This window comes from Dermochelys coriacea, chromosome 10 (assembly GCF_009764565.3).
Source record: "Dermochelys coriacea isolate rDerCor1 chromosome 10, rDerCor1.pri.v4, whole genome shotgun sequence".
In the NCBI taxonomy this organism is placed as follows: Eukaryota; Metazoa; Chordata; order Testudines; family Dermochelyidae; genus Dermochelys; species Dermochelys coriacea.
This window is the reverse complement of record NC_050077.1, coordinates 1,232,829-1,257,704: the sequence shown is the minus strand read 5'-3', so window position 1 is coordinate 1,257,704 and position 24,876 is coordinate 1,232,829. Positions and strand designations below refer to the sequence as shown.

General features: G+C 53.2%; 1 protein-coding gene across 1 annotated transcript in view; it reads left to right on the top strand.

Moving 5' to 3' along the window:
• Nucleotides 1–11,735: 11,735 nt before the first annotated feature.
• HS3ST4 (heparan sulfate-glucosamine 3-sulfotransferase 4) overlaps nt 11,736–24,876 on the top strand; it is a 131,405-nt gene continuing 118,264 nt past the window's right edge. Inside the window, exon 1 of the mRNA XM_038420856.2 lies at nt 11,736–12,437. Within this exon, the coding sequence (XP_038276784.1) occupies nt 12,025–12,437 (413 nt within the window). The 5' untranslated portion in view covers nt 11,736–12,024. The remainder of the gene's footprint in view (nt 12,438–24,876) is intronic.

The window sequence follows — 24,876 nt, the reverse complement described above, 5'->3', positions numbered from 1 at the left end:
CAGACCCTTGGTCTCAGTGCAGGCAAGGATGGCAGCTCCATTTGACAATGGTCCAGGAAGTTGCTGATCCCAGTGAGCTAGACTGATCTCAGCCGTGGCTATGTCCCTTTCCCTAGCCCCAGGCATGTGGCCACTTCCCTGAATGGCTCTCCAAGATCCTAGCAGTGACTAACTCTTCCTGGGCTGCTAAACAACTCGCACTGCAGAGCCCTTGCCTCCCTCATTCTGCTCCAGACCTGAGCCATGCTGGTGCACAGACAAGGATGGGCCTGGGGGTGGGTCACAGCGCCTCCCCATGACCCTCCAAAAAGGGTACAGAGAGCTGGGGGCTCTGCAACTGCTGAGGAATAGAAATCAAGTTCCAAGCCTCAGCCGCTTTATGGTCCTTTCCTCCAGCAAACCATCTCAACACAAACCAAATCTACAGAGAAACACTGGGTGCACATAGTCCGTTTGTTTGTTTGGCTAGATAGCCAGACAGCAAACTGCTCCTTCCCCAATTCCCCCTTAACCCTACTTCCCCTTCCTTTTATACTCTGCCCTGATCAACCATGTGACCAGCCAGGACCTGTTAACCCTTTACAGGCTGTAGTACCTTTGCCTTGCTGCAGTTACCTTAGCTAGAAAAATCAGCCAATTCCACATTACATATTTAAAGTCATTTCACAGCACCTTCACCAGTTAGCTAGTCAAAAAGCATAAGAGGAAAAGAAAAGTAGGTCATTACTGAGGCCACAAACTCAGCAGAATTAAAAAAAAAAATATTGTTAGGGCAGGCCTCACCATGTGGCACTGCCACATATAGTTTTCCAAGTTATTTTTTCTCAGCATGTGAGCAAATGTTCAGTCTTGGGGAGACATGCTGCTAGTTTTCTTTATGTAAGGTTTAGTGCAGCTTTGGAAAGAGAGAGCTGTGTGAGCGGCAGGAAAGTTTCTGTCTTGGACTTTAATTAGAGTTAATTCTTGAGGCAGAGTTGGTGCGGGGCTGAAGTTGTTGAAGAAGGGATTTCCCTATGCATTGGTTGACCATCTCTGCTCCAGGACTGGGGACATATGTGTAAATGAAACTCATTACACTCAGCATATACCTAGCCACCATGTCACTGATTTCTCCTCCACTGGGAAGCAGTCCTGAATATCTGCTACCATTGAGCAGAGCGGTGAAACTGGTGACAGAACAGCACTGTACGGAGAAGGGGGCACAATATGGATAAAGAGAACAGCCATGATTACATTAGAGAGGCTGAAGTTGTATCAGCAATAGAAATCCGCCTGTTCCAGGGCTTGAGCCAATGACTAGCAGCTTGAGGTTTTCAAGAATCTTCCCTTGTGGACAAATTATTCCATAACTCATCCCCCTGGGTGTCGTACACCCTCCACCGGCAAAGGCTGCTATTGGAGACAGGACAGCAAGGTGAGTCAGGATCACCCAAGGAGCTGGTTGCCATGAAGTGCTCTTGTTTCACAGGTGAATGCATCTCACAGAATGGTGGGTTCTGGGGGCTGCTGGAGATGAGATGGAGAAATGATGGCACGTTCCTAGTGTTCTCATTGGCCTCTACCAACAAATAGCCCGAGGACTCAAACAAATCCCAGTGTCTTATGAGTGTTCTTGGCAGGGATGGCGGGGGGGAGGCAGTCACCTTGTCACTATGGAAACACAGGGCAAGGGGCCCTGTTCCTTACCCAGTCCGCAGCAGAAAGAGTACAGACAAATTCAACAGGCCCCTATTAGCCCATATCCGGCCACTGCAAATAGGAGCTTTGGGTGAAAGTGGGTGGCAAGAAAGGCCCTGCCCTCTCTCAGTGCAGTCACACAGGTTATACAGGGCTCCATGGAAAGGTGAAAGCTCATTTATCTTGATGTGTGAACTTAGTGCTGGTGAGAGATGCTGCCTGGACATCCTGGAGGCTGAAGTTGTCTCTGTACCCACAGAAGGAGTGCAGAGGCCATGCCAGCTTCTGGCTCGCGGCCCACTGGCCAGCAATGTGCCTGAACAAGAGAGTGAAGGGGCTACTTTAGGATCTAAGTTTCCTTTCCATTTCCGCTCATCATCCCGTAGCCTGTCTGCTGGGACTTCTACCAGCACAGAGATCTACTGATGGCAATGGCAGTGGAGTTTTAGGTGGCATGGATTCCTGAGACCGTAACTTATTTCACACAGACTGCTGACAAAAGTCCTCGTGATACACTCTGATCTTGAACTCAGAGCTGTTTCCCCCACATCAAAAACTCCTTGAGACTGCAGAATGCCATCACAGAACTTTTGCCAGGTTTTAAATGGTTCCTTCATTTGTAGTTTACTACCTAATCAGCCTGTATTTACAACCTCATTTTTTCATTCAAGTGGCTAGGACACAACATGGAATAATTCTTACCTCTTAGAGGTGTTTCATTGTTTCTGATTAAAAATAAATAATGAAACTGAAGTAGCAGAGGAAGGTTGGGTAGGGAGGTTTCTGGAAATATAGGTACGGGACTATATGATTATATCTACAATGTTGTAACAGTCAGGAGAAGAAGATCATATCCATACTTGCTTCTAAGTGCTAGTAGCAATGAGGTAATACAAGCTTCTGACACACCTAGATTCACAGATTTTAATCAGACCAGAAGGGACCATTGTGATTGTTTAGCCTGACCTCCTGTACAACACAGGCCAGAGAATCGGACCTAGCGATTCCTGCATCAAGCCCTATCGTGTGGCTGAGTTAGAGCAGATCATTTAGAAAGATATTCAATTCTGATTTTAAGACTTCAGGTGATGGAGAGCCAATCACTACCCTGGATAAGTTGTTCCAGTGATCACTAGCCCCCTCTGCCCCCTAACCCTAAAATGCGCACTTTATTTCTAGCCTGAATTTGTCTAACTTCAGGGTCCAGCCCTGGGATCCCATTAGGCCTTTGTCTGCAAGACTGAAGAGCCCCGTGCTGCCTGAGATCTTCTCCCCAGGTAGGCACTTGTAGACCATGATCAAGTAACATCTGACCCTTCTCTTGGGTAAACTAACTTATGTGGACAGTGACACAAACAATTCCTTTGTTTGGATAGGGGCCAAACTCTGCCTTCCCCTCATGAGTGGGATGCTGAGCCCGCTCAAGCGACAACAGCAGAATGGAGCCCAGTGTGCGGCCTGAGAGAAGAACATCGCCAGTGGGACGGAGGGAAGCTGCTGGTAGCGCAGCCATGGAACACGTCCGGATTTCCCGCTGTCTAGCTCTCCACTAGGAGCCGTCTCAGCGCCCATGAATGCCATTGACATGACTCTCGTGATGTCAGGGAGACTTGGTGCAGGCCCTAGTGCCTCGTACAACAAAGGGTCCCTGCAATAGGGCCTGCCACCAGCCGAGCGACCCCTCCTGGCCAGGGTGCCGCTGCTGTTCCCTTCGCCAGGGCTCCTGCAACGAAGGCGACAGGCACTTTCCGTCACCACCCTGCACGGCGACTGGGGTTTTATCACATTAACTCAATTCTCAAACAAACACAGAAACAACCTTCTAGCCAGGCTCGAGCTGGCACAGCACTCCTCCCTAAGGACCTGCTGCTTCTCAGGCCCCCCGGCAGGGACCTCCTTCCCTCCAGCTTCATCCACCATCCCTCATGGCAGGAGCCCCAGCCTTTCGCTTCCTGCTGCTACTTTTTACCCAGGGATCACCCTATTCAACCCTGGGGAGGCTCATCCTGAAATCAGAGTTGCCTTAGCCCCAGGTTCTGCAGCCCATGGGCAGTGCCCAAATGTCTACAGCCACCCATTGCCACAGGATGCCATGGAGGCCACAGGCCCAGCAGGAATCACAAAGGAGCCGACATTTATATGGAGCTGAGAGAATCCAGGTATATCACATAGGGTAGGAAATATTAGAAGTGACATAAACGTTCAAGCTTCAGGGAAACTACTAAATAATGGGGCTTGAAAGAAACCCCCCTCTATGGGAAGGAAATGCCGTAATTGTCCATCACGGGTTTTTTTGCACCTTCCTCTAAAACAGCCGGTTTGGCCCTTGCCAGAGAGAGGAGCCTGAGCTAGATGGCTCATGGGTCTGATCTGCCCAGGTGATTCCTGTGCATAGCCAACAGTACTTGCTGGACTCTGAACTGGACACTTCCCGAATACTTGGGAGTAACTTTCAGGGCTAATTAATGAGCCTGGAAATGTGCAGGTACACAATGTAAATGTAGGAGCCCTCAGTAGCAGAAACTGTGAAATAAAGTGTCACACTCCATCAGTTTCTATCATATCCACTCAGAGAGCACCACCGACAGTTGGATCACACTCACATCTGCTCAGGCATGTGTTTGACACCCATACAAGAAAAATACAAAACGTTGCTTCGTTTATGAGGAATAAAATACTCAGCTCTGAGCCTGGGTACCAGCTGTTTCAGGAAAACCCCTCATTGTACAGGGCTTTCCACTCTGGTTGTAAAATTTTCCTCTGGGCTAGAAGCTGGAGCCCAAGAGGAGATTCTATTTCCTTGATGTCGGATCCGCGTGCACATCCTATTCGGGGCGTGTGCAGCAAGCAGAACACATGGAGAGGTGCCCCTGGAATCTCAGACAGGGGTGTTTTGGTAAATGCTGTGCTGTAAACATGTGCTCTGTTTTACAATAAATAATTGAAGTTTTTCTGGCCCCTCCTGTTTATTTTGGAGCTTCAAAATCACTTCCATCTCCTGTAGGGTAAATCCTCATTTCACAGGTGAAAACGGCTGCCGCAGAGTAATTGCATTTGGCCAACACGGCCTTGGAGATTTTTCCCACGTGGAGTCAGTGCAGAGATGCAGAATCTGCTGGGTCAGTGGTTCAAGCACCGTGCTGGCAGATTCAGCCCATCTCTATGATACCCAGTGGTTTCTCCAAGTTTAAATCAAAGAAAAACGAGTGCAGAAGCAGGTACGAGATGCTCCGAGGATGTCCAAGCACCAATCTAAGAGGCGATATCTCCATATTAATGTTGGAGACCAACTCCAGAGATGGCCAGCGTGCATCCAGTTCAGTATGGAGGATAATGAAACAACACTGTGGGCCCTGCACACCCAGAAGTCGGGCAGCTCTGATACATTCAGACCATGCTCATAGCTCCCAAGTGGGGAGTAAGGGGAAAGGGCTGGGACCAGCAGGCTGAACACTCCCAAGGCCTGATCAATCAGTGCCATTTCTCTCTGGAAAGAGCAGTTGCACTATTGATTTGCTTACGCTCAGATTGCAGCAACTCCATGGGATGTAGGTTAAGGACAGTTAGAGTAGCTAAAGCCATTCCTAAACCAGAACAGCAGATTAAACCTGCTCTGCTCAGAATGTCTGGGAAAGGTGGAGCTGTACCTAGCCCTACAATTCACACTTCCATCTACAATGGCCTGACCTGCAGCCCTCCCGCTCTCCCCCCCCCCCCCCCCGGGAGTTTTCAGGACCTTTGGCTTTGGGTTTGAATCCTGATCTCACCTTGCTAGTCCTCACTTCTGAAACAGATGCCCCTCACCCCTGAAGAAATGCCCCCTGGAATTAACCTGCTCACAACAGAGATAGAAGGACAGTGCGGTCCCAGGGCTAGGAGTCACCCAGCACAACCTACGCTGGCTTCCCAAGCTCCATGTTGCGCTGCCCTCACAGGTGTGTCACCGGATCCTGAATGTGCTCAGTAGAGAATTTGCTCCAGTACTGAGGCACAAGGCTGTGAGTGAAGGAGACAAGGCTTTACTTCTGTCAGCTCAGGTTAGCCCCGGAACATTAACATAACTGTAACGCAGTTGAAAAGGAATCCACTAGTTACAGGAAATGATTTACAGGACACAAGACTGCCTTTCAGAGGCCTCAAGTGTACCATAAAAAATATATTGTAAAGGAGTAATCTTTATCTGAACTGAAGCTGCACAGAGAGAACACATGTCCAGCTGAGAGCAGCATTGAGCTTTTGTTCACTCTGGGAAAAGTCAGTGCTCTTCATCTTATTTGATTAATTTTTTTCTTGGCACTGGACATCTAGTTAATATTTGTGCTCAACAAAGGTGTTTTTTTCCTCCAAATGTTGCTCTTGTCCTGGGCTCAGACAAAGGCAGAGATGCCAATAGTATCTCCCCAGACAAACTGCCCTGCTGGCTTTGTGTGTTAACTGCAAGATGTGGAGAAGTCAGACTCCATTCCCCACTGTCCTGCCCCTCGCTGCCAAGACGGGCCTATCTCCTGAGCAGAAGGTGCCAGGAGCATTAAGCCCACCTGCCCCCACACCCCTCCGCCAGGCTGATGCCAAAGCCCGTTTGCAAGAGCCTGCGTGGTAGGGTGTGGAGCAGCTCTGTACCCCCAGGAGACTGAGGAGGAAGGGACGGCTGTCTTCAGCTGTATTTTCTTCTCTCCCTTGGTGAAGCTGAGGTTCCCTGGGGTTCACAGTATTCAGCACTGAAAACATGGGCACTGTGGTTGCACCTAGCTCAGAAATGTGTGTACCTCAATGAGCACCCCCAAAATAGGTGTGGAATCTCCAGTGCTTACACACGAGCCAGGCGTAGCATGCAGCTGTAACTAAGCATGCAGGGGAATTTCTGTCCCTAACTTGGGTGAGTGCACTTAGGCACATGCGCCTTCAAAATCGGGGCCCTAATGTTCACTTTCAGATCCCCATTGAGTCAAGTCAGCAATGTAGAGAAGAAGGAGAGTCCAGAGGTTAGGGCACTAGGGTTCAGTTCCCTGCTCCATCACATATCGCTAGTCTCTCTGGGTCTGTCTACACAGTAACTAGACACCCACAGCTGGCCCGTGCCAGCCGCCTGGGGCTCGCGGGGCTCGGCCTATGGGGCTGTTTCATTGCTGTGTAGACTTCTGGGCTCAGGCTGGAGCTCGGGCACCAGGACCCTGCGGCACGGGAGGACCCATCTGTACACCCAGGGAATAGCCCAGCCCTGCCCTGCCTCCAGGGGGGCTGGAGGGATAAATACGCCACGGATTGCGAGGTGCTCAGCTCCTACAGGATAAGTACCTAAAAGATACCAACAGACTCCAGGGCAAGGTGGGGAGTGTAACAAACCCACGTCCACACACCCCAGGAGCTGCTCAGCTAAGCACACCTCTGCGGCGGGGCAGAGAACTGCAGCCCTCCCCTCGCCCCGAATGACAGGTCAGGGAGGTTACTGGATGGTCTCTCCGAGGAGCCCAGGTTCCTCTTGTCGACATCCCGAAGGACAACAGGACCGGGGTAATTTTATGCCTCTGATGGAGTCACCCCTTTCTGGAGATCACTAAATCACCCTTGCAGGGACCGAGGCCAGGGCCCCATATCGGTATTTCTGAAGGATAAACACGGATGGCCACTGCCTCCCCTTGCGTCCCATGGGGGAGCCAGGCCTGCCCTCAGGGGAGATGGTGCCTCCTTAGTCATGATGAGGGGAGCTCCTGGGTTGGGGGGGGGCTCTACCCCAGGGAGAACAGACTCTCCTGCCCATAGAAATGTAGGGCTGGAGGGGTCATCTAGTCAAGCCCCCATCTTCCGGCTTTTCCCCGCAGACGGAATCCCCCACCTCTGGGGGCAGGGCCCAGCCTTCTCTCATGAAAGAGGAGGCTCCTCTCCCCTATGACTTGGGGTCACAGTGGCCCCTGCTTGGAGCCCCCAAAGACAGAAGATGGGGGCTGACAGCCACTCACCCCGGGGAACCTGCAAAGGAGAGGGGGGAAGGCCCTGTCCTCACAAGGTGGAGGAGGAATAGTCTTGGGGAAGCTGTGGAGTAGTGGGGAGGGGGGCAGCAGTGGGGGCAGGGAGAAGCAGAGGGCGGGGTGACGGGGGCGGCAGTGGGGGCAGGGAGAAGCAGAGGGCGGGGTGATGGGGGGCAGTGGGGGCAGGGAGAAGCAGAGGGCGGGGTGACGGGGGCGGCAGTGGGGGCAGGGAGAAGCAGAGGGCGGGGTGATGGGGGGCAGTGGGGGAAGGGAGAAGCAGAGGGCGGGGTGACGGGGGCGGCAGTGGGGGCAGGGAGAAGCAGAGGGCGGGGTGACGGGGGCAGGGAGAAGCAGAGGGCGGGGTGAGGGGGGGGCAGTGGGGGCAGGGAGAAGCAGAGGGCGGGGTGACGGGGGCAGGGGGGCAGGGAGAAGCAGAGGGCGGGGTGACGGGGGCGGCAGTGGGGGCAGGGAGAAGCAGAGGGCGGGGTGACGGGGGCGGCAGTGGGGGCAGGGAGAAGCAGAGGGCGGGGTGTCGGGGGGGGGGGCAGGGAGAAGCAGAGGGGGGGGTGACGGGGGCGGCAGTGGGGGCAGGGAGAAGCAGAGGGCGGGGGTGACGGGGGGCAGGGGGGCAGGGAGAAGCAGAGGGCGGGGTGAGGGGGGGCAGTGGGGGCAGGGAGAAGCAGAGGGCGGGGTGAGGGGGGGCAGTGGGGGCAGGGAGAAGCAGAGGGCGGGGTGAGGGGGGGCAGTGGGGGCAGGGAGAAGCAGAGGGCGGGGTGAGGGGGGGCAGTGGGGGCAGGGAGAAGCAGAGGGCGGGGTGAGGGGGCAGTGGGGGCAGGGAGAAGCAGAGGGCGGGGTGACGGGGGGCGGGGGGCAGGGAGAAGCAGAGGGCGGGGTGACGGGGGGGCAGTGGGGGCAGGGAGAAGCAGAGGGCGGGGTGAGGGGGGGCAGTGGGGGCAGGGAGAAGCAGAGGGGGGGGTGACGGGGGGCAGTGGGGGCAGGGAGAAGCAGAGGGCGGGGTGAGGGGGGGCAGTGGGGGCAGGGAGAAGCAGAGGGCGGGGTGACGGGGGCAGGGAGAAGCAGAGGGCGGGGTGAGGGGGGGCAGTGGGGGCAGGGAGAAGCAGAGGGCGGGGTGACGGGGGCGGGGGGCAGGGAGAAGCAGAGGGCGGGGTGACGGGGGGGCAGTGGGGGCAGGGAGAAGCAGAGGGCGGGGTGAGGGGGGGCAGTGGGGGCAGGGAGAAGCAGAGGGCGGGGTGAGGGGGGGCAGTGGGGGCAGGGAGAAGCAGAGGGCGGGGTGAGGGGGGGCAGTGGGTGGCAGGGAGAAGCAGAGGGCGGGGTGATGGGGGGCAGTGGGGGCAGGGAGAAGCAGAGGGCGGGGTGACGGGGGCGGCAGTGGGGGCAGGGAGAAGCAGAGGGCGGGGTGACGGGGGCAGGGAGAAGCAGAGGGCGGGGTGACGGGGGGCGGCAGTGGGGGCAGGGAGAAGCAGAGGGCGGGGTGACGGGGGCAGTGGGGGCAGGGAGAAGCAGAGGGCGGGGTGACGGGGGCGGCAGTGGGGGCAGGGAGAAGCAGAGGGCGGGGTGACAGGGGGCAGTGGGGGCAGGGAGAAGCAGAGGGCGGGGTGACGGGGGCGGCAGTGGGGGCAGGGAGAAGCAGAGGGCGGGGTGACGGGGGGCAGTGGGGGCAGGGAGAAGCAGAGGGCGGGGTGACGGGGGCGGCAGTGGGGGCAGGGAGAAGCAGAGGGCGGGGTGACGGGGGCAGTGGGGGCAGGGAGAAGCAGAGGGCGGGGTGACGGGGGCGGCAGTGGGGGCAGGGAGAAGCAGAGGGCGGGGTGACGGGGGCAGTGGGGGCAGGGAGAAGCAGAGGGCGGGGTGAGGGGGGGCAGTGGGGGCAGGGAGAAGCAGAGGGCGGGGTGACGGGGGGCAGTGGGGGCAGGGAGAAGCAGAGGGCGGGGTGAGGGGGGGCAGTGGGGGCAGGGAGAAGCAGAGGGCGGGGTGACGGGGGCAGGGAGAAGCAGAGGGCGGGGTGAGGGGGGGCAGTGGGGGCAGGGAGAAGCAGAGGGCGGGGTGACGGGGGCGGGGGGCAGGGAGAAGCAGAGGGCGGGGTGACGGGGGGGCAGTGGGGGCAGGGAGAAGCAGAGGGCGGGGTGAGGGGGGGCAGTGGGGGCAGGGAGAAGCAGAGGGCGGGGTGAGGGGGGGCAGTGGGGGCAGGGAGAAGCAGAGGGCGGGGTGAGGGGGGGCAGTGGGGGCAGGGAGAAGCAGAGGGCGGGGTGATGGGGGGCAGTGGGGGCAGGGAGAAGCAGAGGGCGGGGTGACGGGGGCGGCAGTGGGGGCAGGGAGAAGCAGAGGGCGGGGTGACGGGGGCAGGGAGAAGCAGAGGGCGGGGTGACGGGGGCGGGGGGCAGGGAGAAGCAGAGGGCGGGGTGACGGGGGCGGCAGTGGGGGCAGGGAGAAGCAGAGGGCGGGGTGACAGGGGGCAGTGGGGGCAGGGAGAAGCAGAGGGCGGGGTGACGGGGGCGGCAGTGGGGGCAGGGAGAAGCAGAGGGCGGGGTGACGGGGGCGGCAGTGGGGGCAGGGAGAAGCAGAGGGCGGGGTGACGGGGGGCAGTGGGGGCAGGGAGAAGCAGAGGGCGGGGTGACGGGGGCGGCAGTGGGGGCAGGGAGAAGCAGAGGGCGGGGTGAGGGGGGGGCAGTGGGGGCAGGGAGAAGCAGAGGGCGGGGTGATGGGGGGCAGTGGGGGCAGGGAGAAGCAGAGGGCGGGGTGAGGGGGGGCAGTGGGGGCAGGGAGAAGCAGAGGGCGGGGTGAGGGGGGCAGGGAGAAGCAGAGGGCGGGGTGACAGGGGGCAGTGGGGGCAGGGAGAAGCAGAGGGCGGGGTGACGGGGGCGGCAGTGGGGGCAGGGAGAAGCAGAGGGCGGGGTGACGGGGGCAGTGGGGGCAGGGAGAAGCAGAGGGCGGGGTGACGGGGGCGGCAGTGGGGGCAGGGAGAAGCAGAGGGCGGGGTGACGGGGGGCAGTGGGGGCAGGGAGAAGCAGAGGGCGGGGTGAGGGGGGGCAGTGGGGGCAGGGAGAAGCAGAGGGCGGGGTGAGGGGGGGCAGTGGGGGCAGGGAGAAGCAGAGGGCGGGGTGACGGGGGGCAGTGGGGGCAGGGAGAAGCAGAGGGCGGGGTGAGGGGGGGCAGTGGGGGCAGGGAGAAGCAGAGGTCGGGGTGACGGGGGCGGCAGTGGGGGCAGGGAGAAGCAGAGGGCGGGGTGACGGGGGGCAGTGGGGGGCAGGGAGAAGCAGAGGGCGGGGTGAGGGGGGGCAGTGGGGGGCAGGGAGAAGCAGAGGGCGGGGTGACGGGGGGGCAGTGGGGGGAGGGAGAAGCAGAGGGCGGGGTGAGGGGGGGCAGTGGGGGCAGGGAGAAGCAGAGGGCGGGGTGACGGGGGCAGGGGGAAGCAGAGGGCGGGGTGACGGGGGCGGCAGTGGGGGCAGGGAGAAGCAGAGGGCGGGGTGAGGGGGGCGGGGGGCAGGGAGAAGCAGAGGGCGGGGTGACGGGGGGCAGTGGGGGCAGGGAGAAGCAGAGGGCGGGGTGAGGGGGGCAGGGAGAAGCAGAGGGCGGGGTGAGGGGGGGCAGTGGGGGCAGGGAGAAGCAGAGGGCGGGGTGAGGGGGGCAGTGGGGGCAGGGAGAAGCAGAGGGCGGGGTGAGGGGGGGGCAGTGGGGGCAGGGAGAAGCAGAGGGCGGGGTGACGGGGGCAGTGGGGGGCAGGGAGAAGCGGGGGGGAGGCTGGCTGGGGGTCACGGCTGGCAGGCTGGGGCAGCGGGGGGGGCACAAGAAGTGTAAGGGCAGGGAGGGGAGCGGGGGGCGGTGGGGGGGGTTCGAGGGCGCGCGCGCTCCCCCCTCTCCGTCGCCAGCGCCCCGAGCGCAGCCGCGGGCTCCGGCCGCGCGGCCCCAGGGCCAGGCGGGCCCGGGCGCGGGGCCGGGCGCGCGCTCTCCCCAGGCGGGGGCGCGCTCTCCGCCTCCCACTCGGCACAAAGTTTGGCAGCCGGAACTCGGGCGGCCGCAGCGCGAGGCGCCGGAGCCGGAGCCGGAGCCGGAGCGTCCCCAGCCGAGCCGAGCCGAGCCGCCGCTCCCGCTCCCGCTCCCCATGCGCCCGGCCGGCCGGAGGCGGCGGCGGCGGCGGCACCGCGGGGCTCCGCGCTGACTGGGCCATGCGGGGCTGCCCCCCGGCGGCTGCGGGGCGGGAGGGCAGCGGCGCCCCATGCAGGCGGGGCTGGCGGGCGGCGGCTGACACCATGCGCGCCCGGTGCCCGGGGCTAGGAGCGGGGAGCAGCCATGGCCCCCCCCCGCCCAGCCCGGGGCGCAGGGCGGGCGCGGCTCTAAGGGGCCCCCCGCTCGGAGGCTGCTCTGCATGTGCAGCCTCTCGCTGTGCCTCACCTACCTGTGCTACAGCCTGACGGGGGGCACCGGCCCGGCCGCCCCCGCGGCCCCCGCTCGGGCCGGCAACGCCAGCGGCGCGGGGGGCTCGGCGGCCGCCTGGCTGCGGACCGCGCTGGCCCCCGGGGAGGTGATCGCGGCGCCCAGCGGCGCCTTCGAGGGGGACCCGCAGGAATCCAGCACCACGGACGAGGAGCTGAGCCGGGCGGGCAGCACCACGCCGGACTACGGCGAGCAGCGGCTGCCGCAAGCCCTGATCGTCGGCGTGAAGAAGGGGGGCACCCGGGCGCTGCTGGAGGCCGTCCGGGCGCACCCCGAGGTGCGCGCCGTGGGGGTCGAGCCCCACTTCTTCGACAGGAACTACGAGAAGGGGCTGGAGTGGTACAGGTGAGCGCCGGGCCGGGCCGGGCCGGGCGAGAGACACCTGCCCCGGGGCAAACAGCCTGGCCCCCCACCCCCCCAGCGGCCGGAGCCCAGCCCGTGGCCGGCGGGGAGCGCTCCTGGCTGGAAGGGCTGGGCCCGGACTCCTCCCGTGGCTGCTCGGCCCGCCCCTCTCCGGCTACACGCCCGCTCCCGTAAGGCACCGGCGCAGCCCATCCCCGCCGCCTGGGAGCAGGGGGCAAATTCCCTTCCTTCGCCTCGGGGGCCGGGGGGGCCGGGGGGCCGTGTCTTGGAGCCCGAGGGCAACGCTTGGCAGCCTGTGCTGGGTACCAGGGGCTGTAGCTGTGGGGGGCAGCGCCAGTCCAGCTCAGCCCTCCCAGCCCAGGGACAGATGCTGGGGGCTGTGGTGGTGGGTGTGGGTGTGGGTGTGGGTTGGGGGGGGGTTATTAGTAGCTGTTGTGCCCGGGGCGGAGGAGAAGGGAGTGTGTGTTGTTAGTGGCTTGACTTTCCATCACCTTGCTTTTGTGGGTGTGGGTTTGTGTCCCGTGTGGTGGGTGGGTGTGGCTCACCCTGAAGGTTTCTGTGTATTTAAAATCTAACTTTCCCTCTCCGTGCAGAAGTTCTCACATTGAGTCTATTGCTTACTTATTTATTGCCAACAGCGGGCTCAGGTCTGCCCACCTCCTACCTGGCAGCTTACCCGAGCAAGGTACTGTCTCCAGGATCTGTGTGAATCCCAGCCATGCTCTCCCCTTTCAACTGCAGGGACCTTGGAATTGCTTAGCTACATAAAAACAATATATAAGGGACATTGATAGTGACAAATAAGGGATGCAGATGAGGCCCCAGAGCAGCTAGCGCCTGGCGTGGAGGCAAGTTGTGCGATAGCACATTTTAAATGCAGGTAAAATAAATGTATAATTAAGGTGACTGGCTATTATACTATTTAAAATACAGGGTTCTGATGGAGATGCCAGAAATAGATAAAAATGCACATTTTATGCAGCCCCCAGTACACAGAAGATTTGAACAGATTGCTCTGGGTAGCTGCACTTGCAATGTACAAATCTAGACTGTTCAGCAGTTAATAATTACAGAAATAAACAAGCCTGCAAGCCCAGGTGATAGCTGCAGTTTTAAAGTGACAATAAATAAACAAGGATTCTGTCTTCATACAAGCCGCAGCATCCTGAATTTACTTCCCAAATGGAGATTTATTCCTTGTATGCAACAAGTTCCATCTGCTAGAAGTTTTTGAATTGACTAGACTGAGCTCTGCATATGAATTACTCTTGGTGTTGCCGTTTGATGTAACACATCTAAAACTTTCAACGTAGACTCCTTTTAACCTGTTCAAATCTATGAAAACTGGATGAATTCGTCAGTAGGTTTCTTTGCTGTTTCAGCGTATCAAACTAATTGTGATGTTCACTGTTTTAAAATATGTAATCTCAAAACTTGAAAATACAGATAATTAATTTAACTTGAAAATTATTGATGTTATTCTTTTTTTAGTTTCTGGCAGCACCCGCACTGTGCTTGTTCCTTTCCAAATAGGCAAGAATCATGATTAAAACATTGAGGTCCTGGCTTTTTATTTCACTCATTAGGGCAGTTGACTAAACAGCTCAAAAGAATGAGGAACATTTTCAGTTTCAGAGGCAAAAAGTTAACAACTGCTTAAATTAGCTGGGTTTTGGTTTTTTTTTTAATAAAAATAAAGTGTGAGGTTTTCATGCCAACACTAACTTAGATATGATGATCTTCAGGCAGGTTTCCTCAGAAATTTGGGAAGCAAAGTGCGTGCATAACGCTCATTTGCTGTGGGTTTTGCTTGGCTTTGTTATGATGCCCGGCGATTCTCCGAGGAACTCCAATGAAGTGGAGACCAGCCATCAGAAAGAGAGTACTTGTATGGGAGCGTGTTCGTTATGTGCTGTCAAAGGCTGTGCCTGTTGCATCAACATCTGGGCATGAGGAGGAGGACTGGCTCAGCTGATTTTATTTTGTGCACACATTTTTCAAACAGCCAACATCCTATTTTACCTAATTTTCACCCAGGAAAGCTTTGCTTTAAAGACCAAGTTTAGAAACTTGATGAAAGAAGCTAAAGATAGGGGTGTAGAGAGGTTTGGTTTTATTCAAAATAGGCAGAAGAAGATGATCAAGCATTGAATGTGGCAAGCAGCTGTGTTTGCATCTTGAAAGTAAAGCTGGGAGAAAAGGGCCAGGGAGTGAGCAGAGATTTCCCTTGGAGTGAAAGGCACAAACAGGTATGCATCTGCAGAACAGTATTTGGATTTTGTTGTCATTCTTGTAGCTGTGTGGTGTTGCTCTGCATAGTTTGTTTAAGCTCATTTTTAGTGCTGGTGAATGGTGCTGGACTCAACAGCTGTGGGCACTGAAATCTACTGGTTACCCTACCTGCAGCCACCTCTCAAGCAGCGAGCAGACTTTCTTCTCTCTGCCAAGGTGTCTCAATCCTGAGCTGGAATTCCCATACTGGAAGACAGCAAGGGGAGACGTACCGTTAGCTGTCCTTAGTGCCTCAGAGTAAGGCATAAATTCCCATTTCTGACACGGGAAGGGGATATCTTCCTGACCCTCGCTGATGGTTAGCTTATCTCCTGCTCCTGCAGCATGAAGGTCTTTGCAGTTGTATCCTAGCTAGAGAAATTGCAGGTGTTGTTCATATTCACATAAAGGTCTGTTTTTTAACCTTATTGAATTACTTGCATTAATGTCTTCCAGCAGTGAGTTCCACGGAATACTTACACACTGTGTAACATGTGGCTTCCTTTTGTCCATTTTAAAACTGTTGCCTTTTAATACTATCAAATTATTATTTTCTAGTGTCAAGGGGTGGAAAATGAGGCCACTTGACTCGCCTTCTCTGCATCATTCATTGTTGAAAGTATGTTCTGGTGATTACTGTACTGTCCTAGGAGACAGTAATTTTATGTTCTACTTCAAACTCTGCCAACATGGCCTAGAGCCGGTCCCCTTTTAACTTCCCTATGCCTCAGCTTTCTAATCTGTAAAATGGGGATAATAATACACATCCAAAAGAAATAGCTAAGTATCTTGCTACAGTCGGTCATGCCTTTGTCTCCTTGAGATTGACTGCTGTAATACCCTCTACATGAGGTTATATCTTTTGATGATCCAGAAGCCAAAGGTAGTGCAAACCACACTTTATGTAGAGAATCAGTTACACCGGTTCTTTAGAGTCTCTGCTGTTTTTCTGTAATGTTTAGGAAAAGCTATGTGAATGAGTGATCTGTGTTGATCGTGATAGTTTGAAAGCCAGGGTTAAAGTTTATATGGAAATTACAGAATTGAAATCTTCCTACGTGTGAACTGGTGGATTTTGTTGAAGGTGGAGTTAAGGCTGCGTGGGGTTGTTCAGCATTCAGGTGTCAGAATTGCTTTTGGAATCGTCATTTGTGATTCCATACACTTCAGCGGTGGGTTGTTTGAAGGATGTGTTCAGTGGTACATCTTCCCTTCAATTGCATTTGTAGACTTCAGTATAAGTTAACTGTTGCTGTTGAATTTCCTAGATTTTTCTTTTTTGTAAATGTGGAATGTATTTTGAATGCTATTAAAAGTTGTATTTAAGGGTGTGTGGGAAGTGTTATCTACTTTTAGTTTCTCTTTTTTATTAACAATCCACTGATATTTCTTTCTGGCATATATATCTTTTGCATGTTCTTAATTTCACCTCCTTTCTTTTATCGGTGACATAGATACTTAACAGTAGATATTATCCTTCATGATAAAGAGAATTAACTGCATCCCTTCTACAATGCCAAAATGATTGTGAGGTTTGGCAAAGGTCATGAGGTCTTCATTTCCAGCAAAGTGGAAATTAACTAATGCCTCTTCGTTTCTTCCTTACCCTTCTAGATCACATGATCTTTCTATCATCCTAAATATGAATTGCCATGGATTTTTAGTCAGTACTTGGTGCTTTTATAATCCAAGAATTTCCCACAGTCAAAACAGGGGAATGTCATCATTGCAGAATTAACTGGGGTGACCAGCACTCGGGTCTGAGTATGGGGGTTGCCCTAGTCAGGGTGTGAGCTGTCACACTGCAAATCCGGACTCGACTGCATCCACACAGTCGCTGTGCTCATCCATGTTAGCACGGGAACTTCTGGGGGCTCGTTGTGCTGCAGCATGATATGATGCTCTGTGATTCTTTCCTAGTGAATGGTGGGAGAACTTGTCTGTCCTTCTGGGCACACGGGGGAATTGTGAGAAGGCATCGGAGGACTGTCAGCACTTGAGTGGTTTAACCTGAATCCTCACTGCAAAGTGGGCAGGTTGCCAGCCCAAAGGTAAGCCATGTTCATACGTTAGCCTATAGCCCAGGACGGGCCAGCTAGCTCAGGGGTAAAGCTGAGGTGCGGGTGTGAATGGCAGTCAGGATAAGGCCAACCCCACCTAATAGCCGGGTTTAACTCTGCAGCAAGGATGGACTCCCAGTCATTTCTGGAGCTTGGATACCTGTGTCGTCTTACATGTTTTGGCATCTAAAACTGCATCATTTAAAAGTTCGTCATCTACTATGAAACCCTTTGGCAAAACCCTGCATACTCCAGAACAAGCTAGACCTGGATTCTGTGGCAAAGTCTTCGAAATCTGTGGCACTCTGTTGCAGCTTCATTTAAGTGGAAAAGTGGAAGAGTTTACTCAGTGAAATACTAGCTGAATGATACAGTTAGCACACTAGTCCCTGTGCTGTTCATTTAGAGGTTAATGTAGAAACAGCATAAAATAAAATGATTTGATTGGTTTTCAGCATGCCTCAGCTGCAGCATGTTCCTGCATTGTAGGACTTGTCCCGTGGAAGCAGGTTTGGGGAGTTGGGCTGAGGACAAGGGGGCCATTGGGACCTAAAGAGGCAAGGAAAGCTGTCTGGGAGTGATAAGCACATTAGCTAGGTGTTGCACGTGTGTGATCAGCAGAAAAATAGTTAATCGTGTTGGCATGTAAATTGTCAACTTTAGGTATCACAGTAAACTCACTGAGAAGGGTGGGACAGTTCATGGATCTCGGCGCGATTGTTTCCGCTGCTTGCAGGTTCAGGAAGCTTCATGCTTTCAAGGTTATCTTGGCATCTGTAAGGGCTAGAAACATTTTTAAATGAAAGTTTAGAGTCTGTAGCATCCGTTTGATAACAAATGCACCATTTGTAACAAAATATGATAAGCCTCATAACATAAATACAGCATTTATGACTAGCAGTGTTAAATCCAATATTTTCACATTAATAACCATGGCAGGTATCCTGTGTCTTAGATTTTCAAATACAGTAATCTATAAATCAGTGAATTTTCAAATAAAAATGGAGACATTTTAAAATGATAACTAACAGATTTACTGTTAAGTTCTCAGAAAATTCATCCGGTATTGTTAAGAATAAGTGCTGTAAGTATGGAGAGGATATGATAAATTTATATTCTTCATTCATAATGAAGACCTTTCATCCTTTTAGTGAAACTCTCAATGCAACTTTAACTAAGGGACTGCTGTGGTGTCTTCATAATTATAACCTTACTTTTACTTCATGGCTCATTCTCTCTTACGCCTCAATCCTTTTAGGGTATGTCTACGCTATGAAATTAGGTCGATTTTATAGAAGTCAATTTTTAGAAACCGATTTTATACAGTCAATTGCATATGTCCACACTAAGCGCATTAAGTCGGCGGAGTGCGTCCTCACTACCGTGGCTAGCATCGACTTACAGAGCGGTGCACTGTGGGATGCTATCCCACAGTTCCCGCAGTCTCTGCTGCCCATTGGAATTCTGGGTTAAGCTCCCAATGCCTGATGGGGCAAAAACATTGTCGCGGATGGTTTTGGGTACATGTCATCAGGCCCCCCTCCCTCCCTCTGTGAAAGCAATGACAGACAATCGTTTCACGCCTTTTTTTCCTGGGTTACCCGTGCAGACGCCGTACCACGGCAAGCATGGAGCCCACTCAGCTCACCATCACCGTACGTCTCCTGGGTGGTGCTGGCAGACGTGGTACTGCATTGCTACACAGCAGCAGCTCCTTGCCTTCGCGGCAAACGGTGCAGTAGGACTGATAGCTGTCGTATGTCTCCTGGGTGCTCCTGGCAGACCTCGGTGAGGTCGATCAGGGGCATGGCTATCCTCCTCTTCGAGCACTGAATGGGAGCCAGAGACTCCAGGTCATTCTCTTCTTTAAGTTTCGTCTCATGGAGATTCAGTCCGGCCTGGAATATCGTGCAAGCTGGAGGCTTCTGCCTCAGGCTGCTCTCCCAGCCAGCTGTACTGCGTGGTTGCACCTACCCCAGCCTACACCTTGTTCCCATGGCTCATGAAGCCTGGACAGTAGTAAGGAGCAGTTCAACTATAGGCTGAGCAAGTGCAGAATGGTGGTAGAATGTGCCTTTGGATGTTTAAAAGTGCGCTGGCGCTGTTTGCTGACTAGGTCAGACCTCAGTGCAACCAACATTCCCATTGTTATTGCTGCTTGATGTGTGCTCCATAATATCTGTGAGAGTAAGGGGGAGACCTTTATGGCAGGGTGGGAGGTTGAGGCAAATTGCCTGGCAGCCAGACACCAGGGCGATTAGAAGAGCACAGCAAGGCGCGCTTCACATCAGAGAGGCTTTGAAAACCAGTTTCGTGACTGGCCAGGCTTCGGTGTGACAGTTGTGTGTGTTTCTCCTTGATACAAACCCGCCCCCTTTTGTTGATTTTAATTCCCTGTAAGCCAACCACCCTTCCTCCTTCAAAATAAAGTAACTATTATTTTGAAACAGGGGGGAGGGATAGCTCAGTGGTTTGAGCATTGGCCTGCTAAACCCAGGGTTGTGAGTTCAATCCTTGAGGGGGCCATTTAGGGATCTGGGACAAAAATTGGGGATTGGTCCTGTTTTAAGCAGGGGGTTGGACTAGATGACCTCCTGAGAGTCTATGAAACCATGCATTCTTTCTTTATTAATTAAAAAAAAAATGAGATAATGGACAAGGTAGCCTGGGTGGGGTAGGGAAGGACAAGGCCACATTGCTTATTGTAGCCACACTAAATATCAAACTGTTTGAATGACAGCCTTCTGTTGCTTGGGCCATCCTCTGGAGTGGAGTGGCTGGGTGCCCGGAACCTCTCCCCCGTGATCTTGGACATCTGGGTGAGGAGGTTATGGAACATGGGGAGGAGGGTAGGCGGTTATACAGTGGATGCAGCAGCGGTCTGTGCTCTTGTTGACTTTCCTGCAGCTCCAATAGACACTTCATCATGTCCGTTTGCTCCTCCTTTAGCCTCAGCATCGCGTCCTGCCTCTGCTGTTCATGCTCACTTAATTCTTTCCTGGCCTCTGCTACTGAATGACTCCATGCATTAAGCTGTGCCCTATCAGTGCGAGAGGATTGCATGAGCTCGGAAAACATGTCATAGTGAGTGCGGTTTTTTTTTTTTTTTTGCCTTCTAATCTGCGATAACCTCAGGGATGGAGACGATAGGGGGAGCGTAGAAACATTCTACAGTCTACGATTCTGGGGGGACGGCATGGTCACCTGTGCTGCTGAGAGCTGCTGAGTTCGCCATGCTGACCCAACAGGAAATGAAATTAAAAAGTTCCCAGGGCTTTTCCTGTGTACCTGGCTAGCGCATCGGAGTTCAAAGTGCTGTCCAGAGCGGTCACAATGGAGCACTCTGGGAAAGCTCCTGGAGGACAATACCATCAATTTGCGTCCACACAACTCCAAATTCTACCCAGCAAGGTCGATTTTAGCGCTACTCCCCTCGTTGGGGAGGAGTACAGAAGTCAATTTTAAGAGCCCTTTAGGTCAATGGACCGGGATTGGTTGTGTGGACGCAGTCATTTTTAAATTGACCTAACGCGGCTAAATTCAACCTAGCCCCGTAGGGTAGACCAGGCCTTAGGCTTAACTTTTCGCATGCGAGTAGCCCCATTGAATCAATGAGCCTGTATGCATGGAGAAAGTTCAGTGCACATTCCTTGTCTTTCTAGGCTGTCAAATTGTTAGGGCAGGGCATGTCTAAGTTTGGTTGTAAAGTGCCCAGCACAATAAAGCCCCCAGATGCTACAGTCATACAAATAATTAATAACAACAAAAATCGGGAGTCCTAGTCCTAAATAATAGAAATATCTGTTCCCGAACCAGTTGGTCCAAGAAGCAGTTGTACTGGGATTGAGAAACTGATTCTTTAAACCACAGCCCTCTGGCCACTACCCTAGTGCAGGGGATAGACAATGGGCGGACCATGGGCTGAATCCGGACCACCGGACACTGTTGAATGGACCGTGAAATCTTTTTATTTACTTGTTATTATCATTATTGTTGTTGCGGTGTGAAAAGATGTTGCTCTGGAGTCTGGACCTTAACTATACCTTGACCGAGAAACTTGGATCTTGACAAAAAATAATTAATTACCCCTGCACTAGTGCATATTTGGGTAGTGACTGTCATGTGCTATTGTTATTTTTAGCAGGGTTTGTTGCCTCCCTGCTACTGTTACCATTCTGTGTTCCCCATCCCTGGCTGTGTTGTTCTAGAGGCCAGTGGTCTGTGATTCACACTTGTACAATGTTTGTACTCCTGTGACCTGCAATTTGTATCCACACAGATTGAACAGCATGACTTACCTTTCAGGTAGATTGGTTTCCATGGCCATGTGTCCCTTGGGCCTCTCTGCTCAGACTGCCAGCAGGGGAAGTGAGAGGAGGGTAGGGGCAAGGAAGGCTAAGATCCTGGACTGAGACCTGGACTCATTTCACGTTGGGCCCTGAACAGCCATCGGATAGCAACAGCCTTTGGTCACCTCAGTGTGAATCCTGTGCTGCTCTATAATATTTATACCCCTCTATTCTGCGTCATAAGATTCAGAAAATAAAACCACAGCCACTAGTGCTAACATTCGGTGCCTAGGAGCACTGTCGGGTGGATAGATAGATGGGGCTTTTCTTCTCATGATGTGAGAGATGCTGGTACTTTGTAACTACTATATTTCTCTGCAAAAGGCCTTTCCAGTGTATACTGTATCCTCAGCACTTCTGATAGGTTAGGGAAGGGCATTGATTTTTTCCAGGTCCTGCTGTGAGTTGGCTTTTGCTGAAATGCAGTGACTCAGCTGCCCTCACTACACTGTGGATCCGATGTATGGGGATTACCCTGGGCTATGAATTTTAAATTATACACACGTGCCCCGTTGTAATATTGGTTGTTTCAAACCTGTCAACTCCTCTTTTTTCCTCAAACATTTAGGACCTGATTTTCAATGATAGCCTCTAATTTTGTGGCACAATTTTGCATCTGCAAATAATTCTGGGATAATGTCAGTGCTGTTTCTCACGGCGGGGGAGGGGAAAGGAATTAGCGTACTGTTATTTCAGATGCATATGTCTTTTGTGCATACAGGCAAGGCAGAGATGCATGTATACATATACACCCCAGTTAGATCTGTAGCCAGTTCTCATGAAAATTGACAGAAGGACTGCAATAGATTTCATTGTTTTTTTGATCAGGCCTATACAGTTCATGCCAAGGGCCAGACTTTGCCCTTGGCAAGGTGTCGGGAATTCCCTATTCTTGCCCTGCTGAGAGGTTGGGGGTGGGGGTGAGTAAAGGTCTCTCATAGGGTACATTAACCTCTTAAGCTGGGGGGCTGGATCTGCTCCCAAACCAAGAGCTACTAGGTGACTCTACCCTGGTGCAGATAGGTCTGGCCCAGAGACGCTCACAGTCTTTCTGTGGTCTTAGGCCAGGAGAGCTACGTTTCCCAAAGATGGTACCTGGTTTCTCTTAGCCTCTCTGCTTTGTTTCGGGTGGAGGGATATAGGGAGATGTAGGGAGAAATCAGGCTTCGCTGCAATGTCATATGGCCTAATGGCCACAGAGCAGCACCTAGCGCTCAGCATCCTCAAGCCGGCCGCAGACACTGAGCTCAGCCCCGTACAGCAAAGGAGAGCGTGCGTGAGAGCAAGGGGCAGCGTGCTCGCAGGGCAAGCATTGCAGGAAGACCCATTCCTGCTGGAAGGCCAGGGCTAGCACCAAGCTGCTTCCTGCCACCTTTTAGTTTTATTATTTGTTTGCTGCTGAAAGGGCCTTGGGGGGCCATGGTGCACAGAGACCCTCCTGGCCTCCTATCAGGAACCAGGCCTCAGCGAGCTCAGAGCTATGCGCCTTCTCAACATGGCGGAAGTCACACTCCCGCCCCAACCTCCTCAGCCACACCCACTGCCCGTCCAAGCTCCACCCCCTTGTGCCCTGCCCTCTTGAGAGGGAAGGGGCAGAGGCATGGGGCTTGAGACCTCCTGCACTCAGAGTGGAGGATGAAGCCTGGTGCTTCTCCCCAGACGTAGTCTCTATTCACACTCGCATGGCAACGCAAGAACCTGGTGCTCCCCGCTGGGTGCTATGCATAGGCTTGCAGGGTCATGGTCATCATCTCGGCTGTCTGTAAGGATACCGCAAACAGAAGCAACTAAAGATTTCCCCAATTAAGCATTTATTTTTTGCTTTCTAACTTATCACCTGTCAGGGGACTATGCCTTCCCCATCTCTGCTCCTGTACCCGTCCCTGGGGCAGTCGTCCTTCCCCCAGGACTCCCTGATTATCCAGGTGGGAGTTCTGTTAGCAAACACTTCCAATGAGCCCAAGCAGATAAAGGGCTGACTGCAAGGTCCCCCTGTTCTGTGAAGCTGAAGTCCATTCTGTTGGGATTATGATTGTCCGAAAGCTGTCTTTAAAAAGGCTGTGACGAGTTACAAACTGGGAGATAAATAACCACCACCAAAAGGTAAAGTTATGTTTCTTTTAACACCCTTTTGGAGCATCCTTTTGCCAGATGGTGGCCAGTGCCACGTTGCCAGGCCTGGAATGATTTACATATCAATGTACGTATGTGGGAACAACAAAGCTTCGGAGCATTTGTCTCAGTAATCCACAGAGGAAATTCTACAGTGCTTTGCTTCTAACGATTTGTCATTTGTATGATCAAAGTTTTCAGATTGAGCTTCATGTGACTGCCATTTCACATTGGCCATGCAGCTACTACAGCGAAGGGCACAACAGAAAACCCAGAAATAGGACTGAGCTCCTTTGGAAAACACAGAGGAAAAGAATCAGCTGGTTACATTTCTGGGTTTAAATGATGAGTTTGACCCCTATTCACGTATTGATTTAGTGAGGCATATTCTGCTTTGTAAAAACTGCGGTCTAGTTAAGGGAGAAACAACAGGTTTACGAAGAAAGTTAAGAGCAAAGGCTTTTGATTTTCAAAGTGAAAATTCCACCGCAGATTGGTGACGCCTTCTATTGAGAGCAGTTTGAATCCTCTGCTTTTCATGGATCTCTTTTTTTTTCCTCCTGTTGTCATGGGGATTTCTTTTCCCTGAGTTATTATATCATGCACTTCAGCAGAAATTTTATTGCTTTTGGGGCCGGCAAGGCTCATGTGGGACATTTCTCACTGCTCACAGTGTAACGCGCTGAGGTAATTTCTTTCAAATGTTTTTTGCTTGAAGTGGCTTCAATGAATTGAGAAGGGTAAGAGTGTGAGTGAATGGCTGAGAATTTAGCACTGAGTTCAAGTAAGGAACATACACTATCAAACTTTCCAAAGCATTAAGAGTGGATATTATAATTTCACTGTGGCATATAAATAGCTAGCAGTCCATTTTATTCTTTTTTCTCCCCGAATATTATTTAGCATTAGAATCTGTTTTAAATTGCTTTTCAGTCCCTTTTAAAAGTTTTATTGTAAATCCCAGGCTAGCTGAATGTCTTCATCCAAGGGGAAAATTATCGTTGTTTAGATTGAAGATATAGGGTCCAATCCTGCAAGATGCAGCATACCCTTAAACTTCCGTGGGAGCTGAGAGCACTCAGCAGGATCAAGCCTTTATGGCCCAGTCCTCCCGCACACAAGTCGGACTTGTCATGCACACAAGTGGGAGTCGGCCCCATTGAAGTCAGTGAGGCCGCTTGGCTGAGTAAGGATTGCTCATGTGAATAAGCATTTGCAGGATTAAACCTTTAACCCTCAATTCTGCAAAGATTTACACCGATGTTTAACTTTCTGATTGAATTTAGTGGGATCATACGGAAAGTTCAGCCTCAGTCTGTGCAGGATCAGGGCCTTAACCTGTAACCTCTTTGGGGCAGAGACTTTTTCACTTGATTTCCTTGTGAAGGGCCCAGCATACGCTTGGCAGCATGTCAGTATAAATCATTGGTTGACATATTGAGAAAATGCCTTAATGTCAACATTATGGGGCTATCCCAGAGCTTTTAATGTGGCCAGAAAGACATTGTTTCCTTTACAGAACTAAGTCTCTGGATTTTTCTAAGGCCAGTTTCAGCCCTCAGAGGCTACATCCACTGAAGCCAAGGGGAATCACTGGCAAGAGGGGAAAGTATAGGCAATTGGATTCCC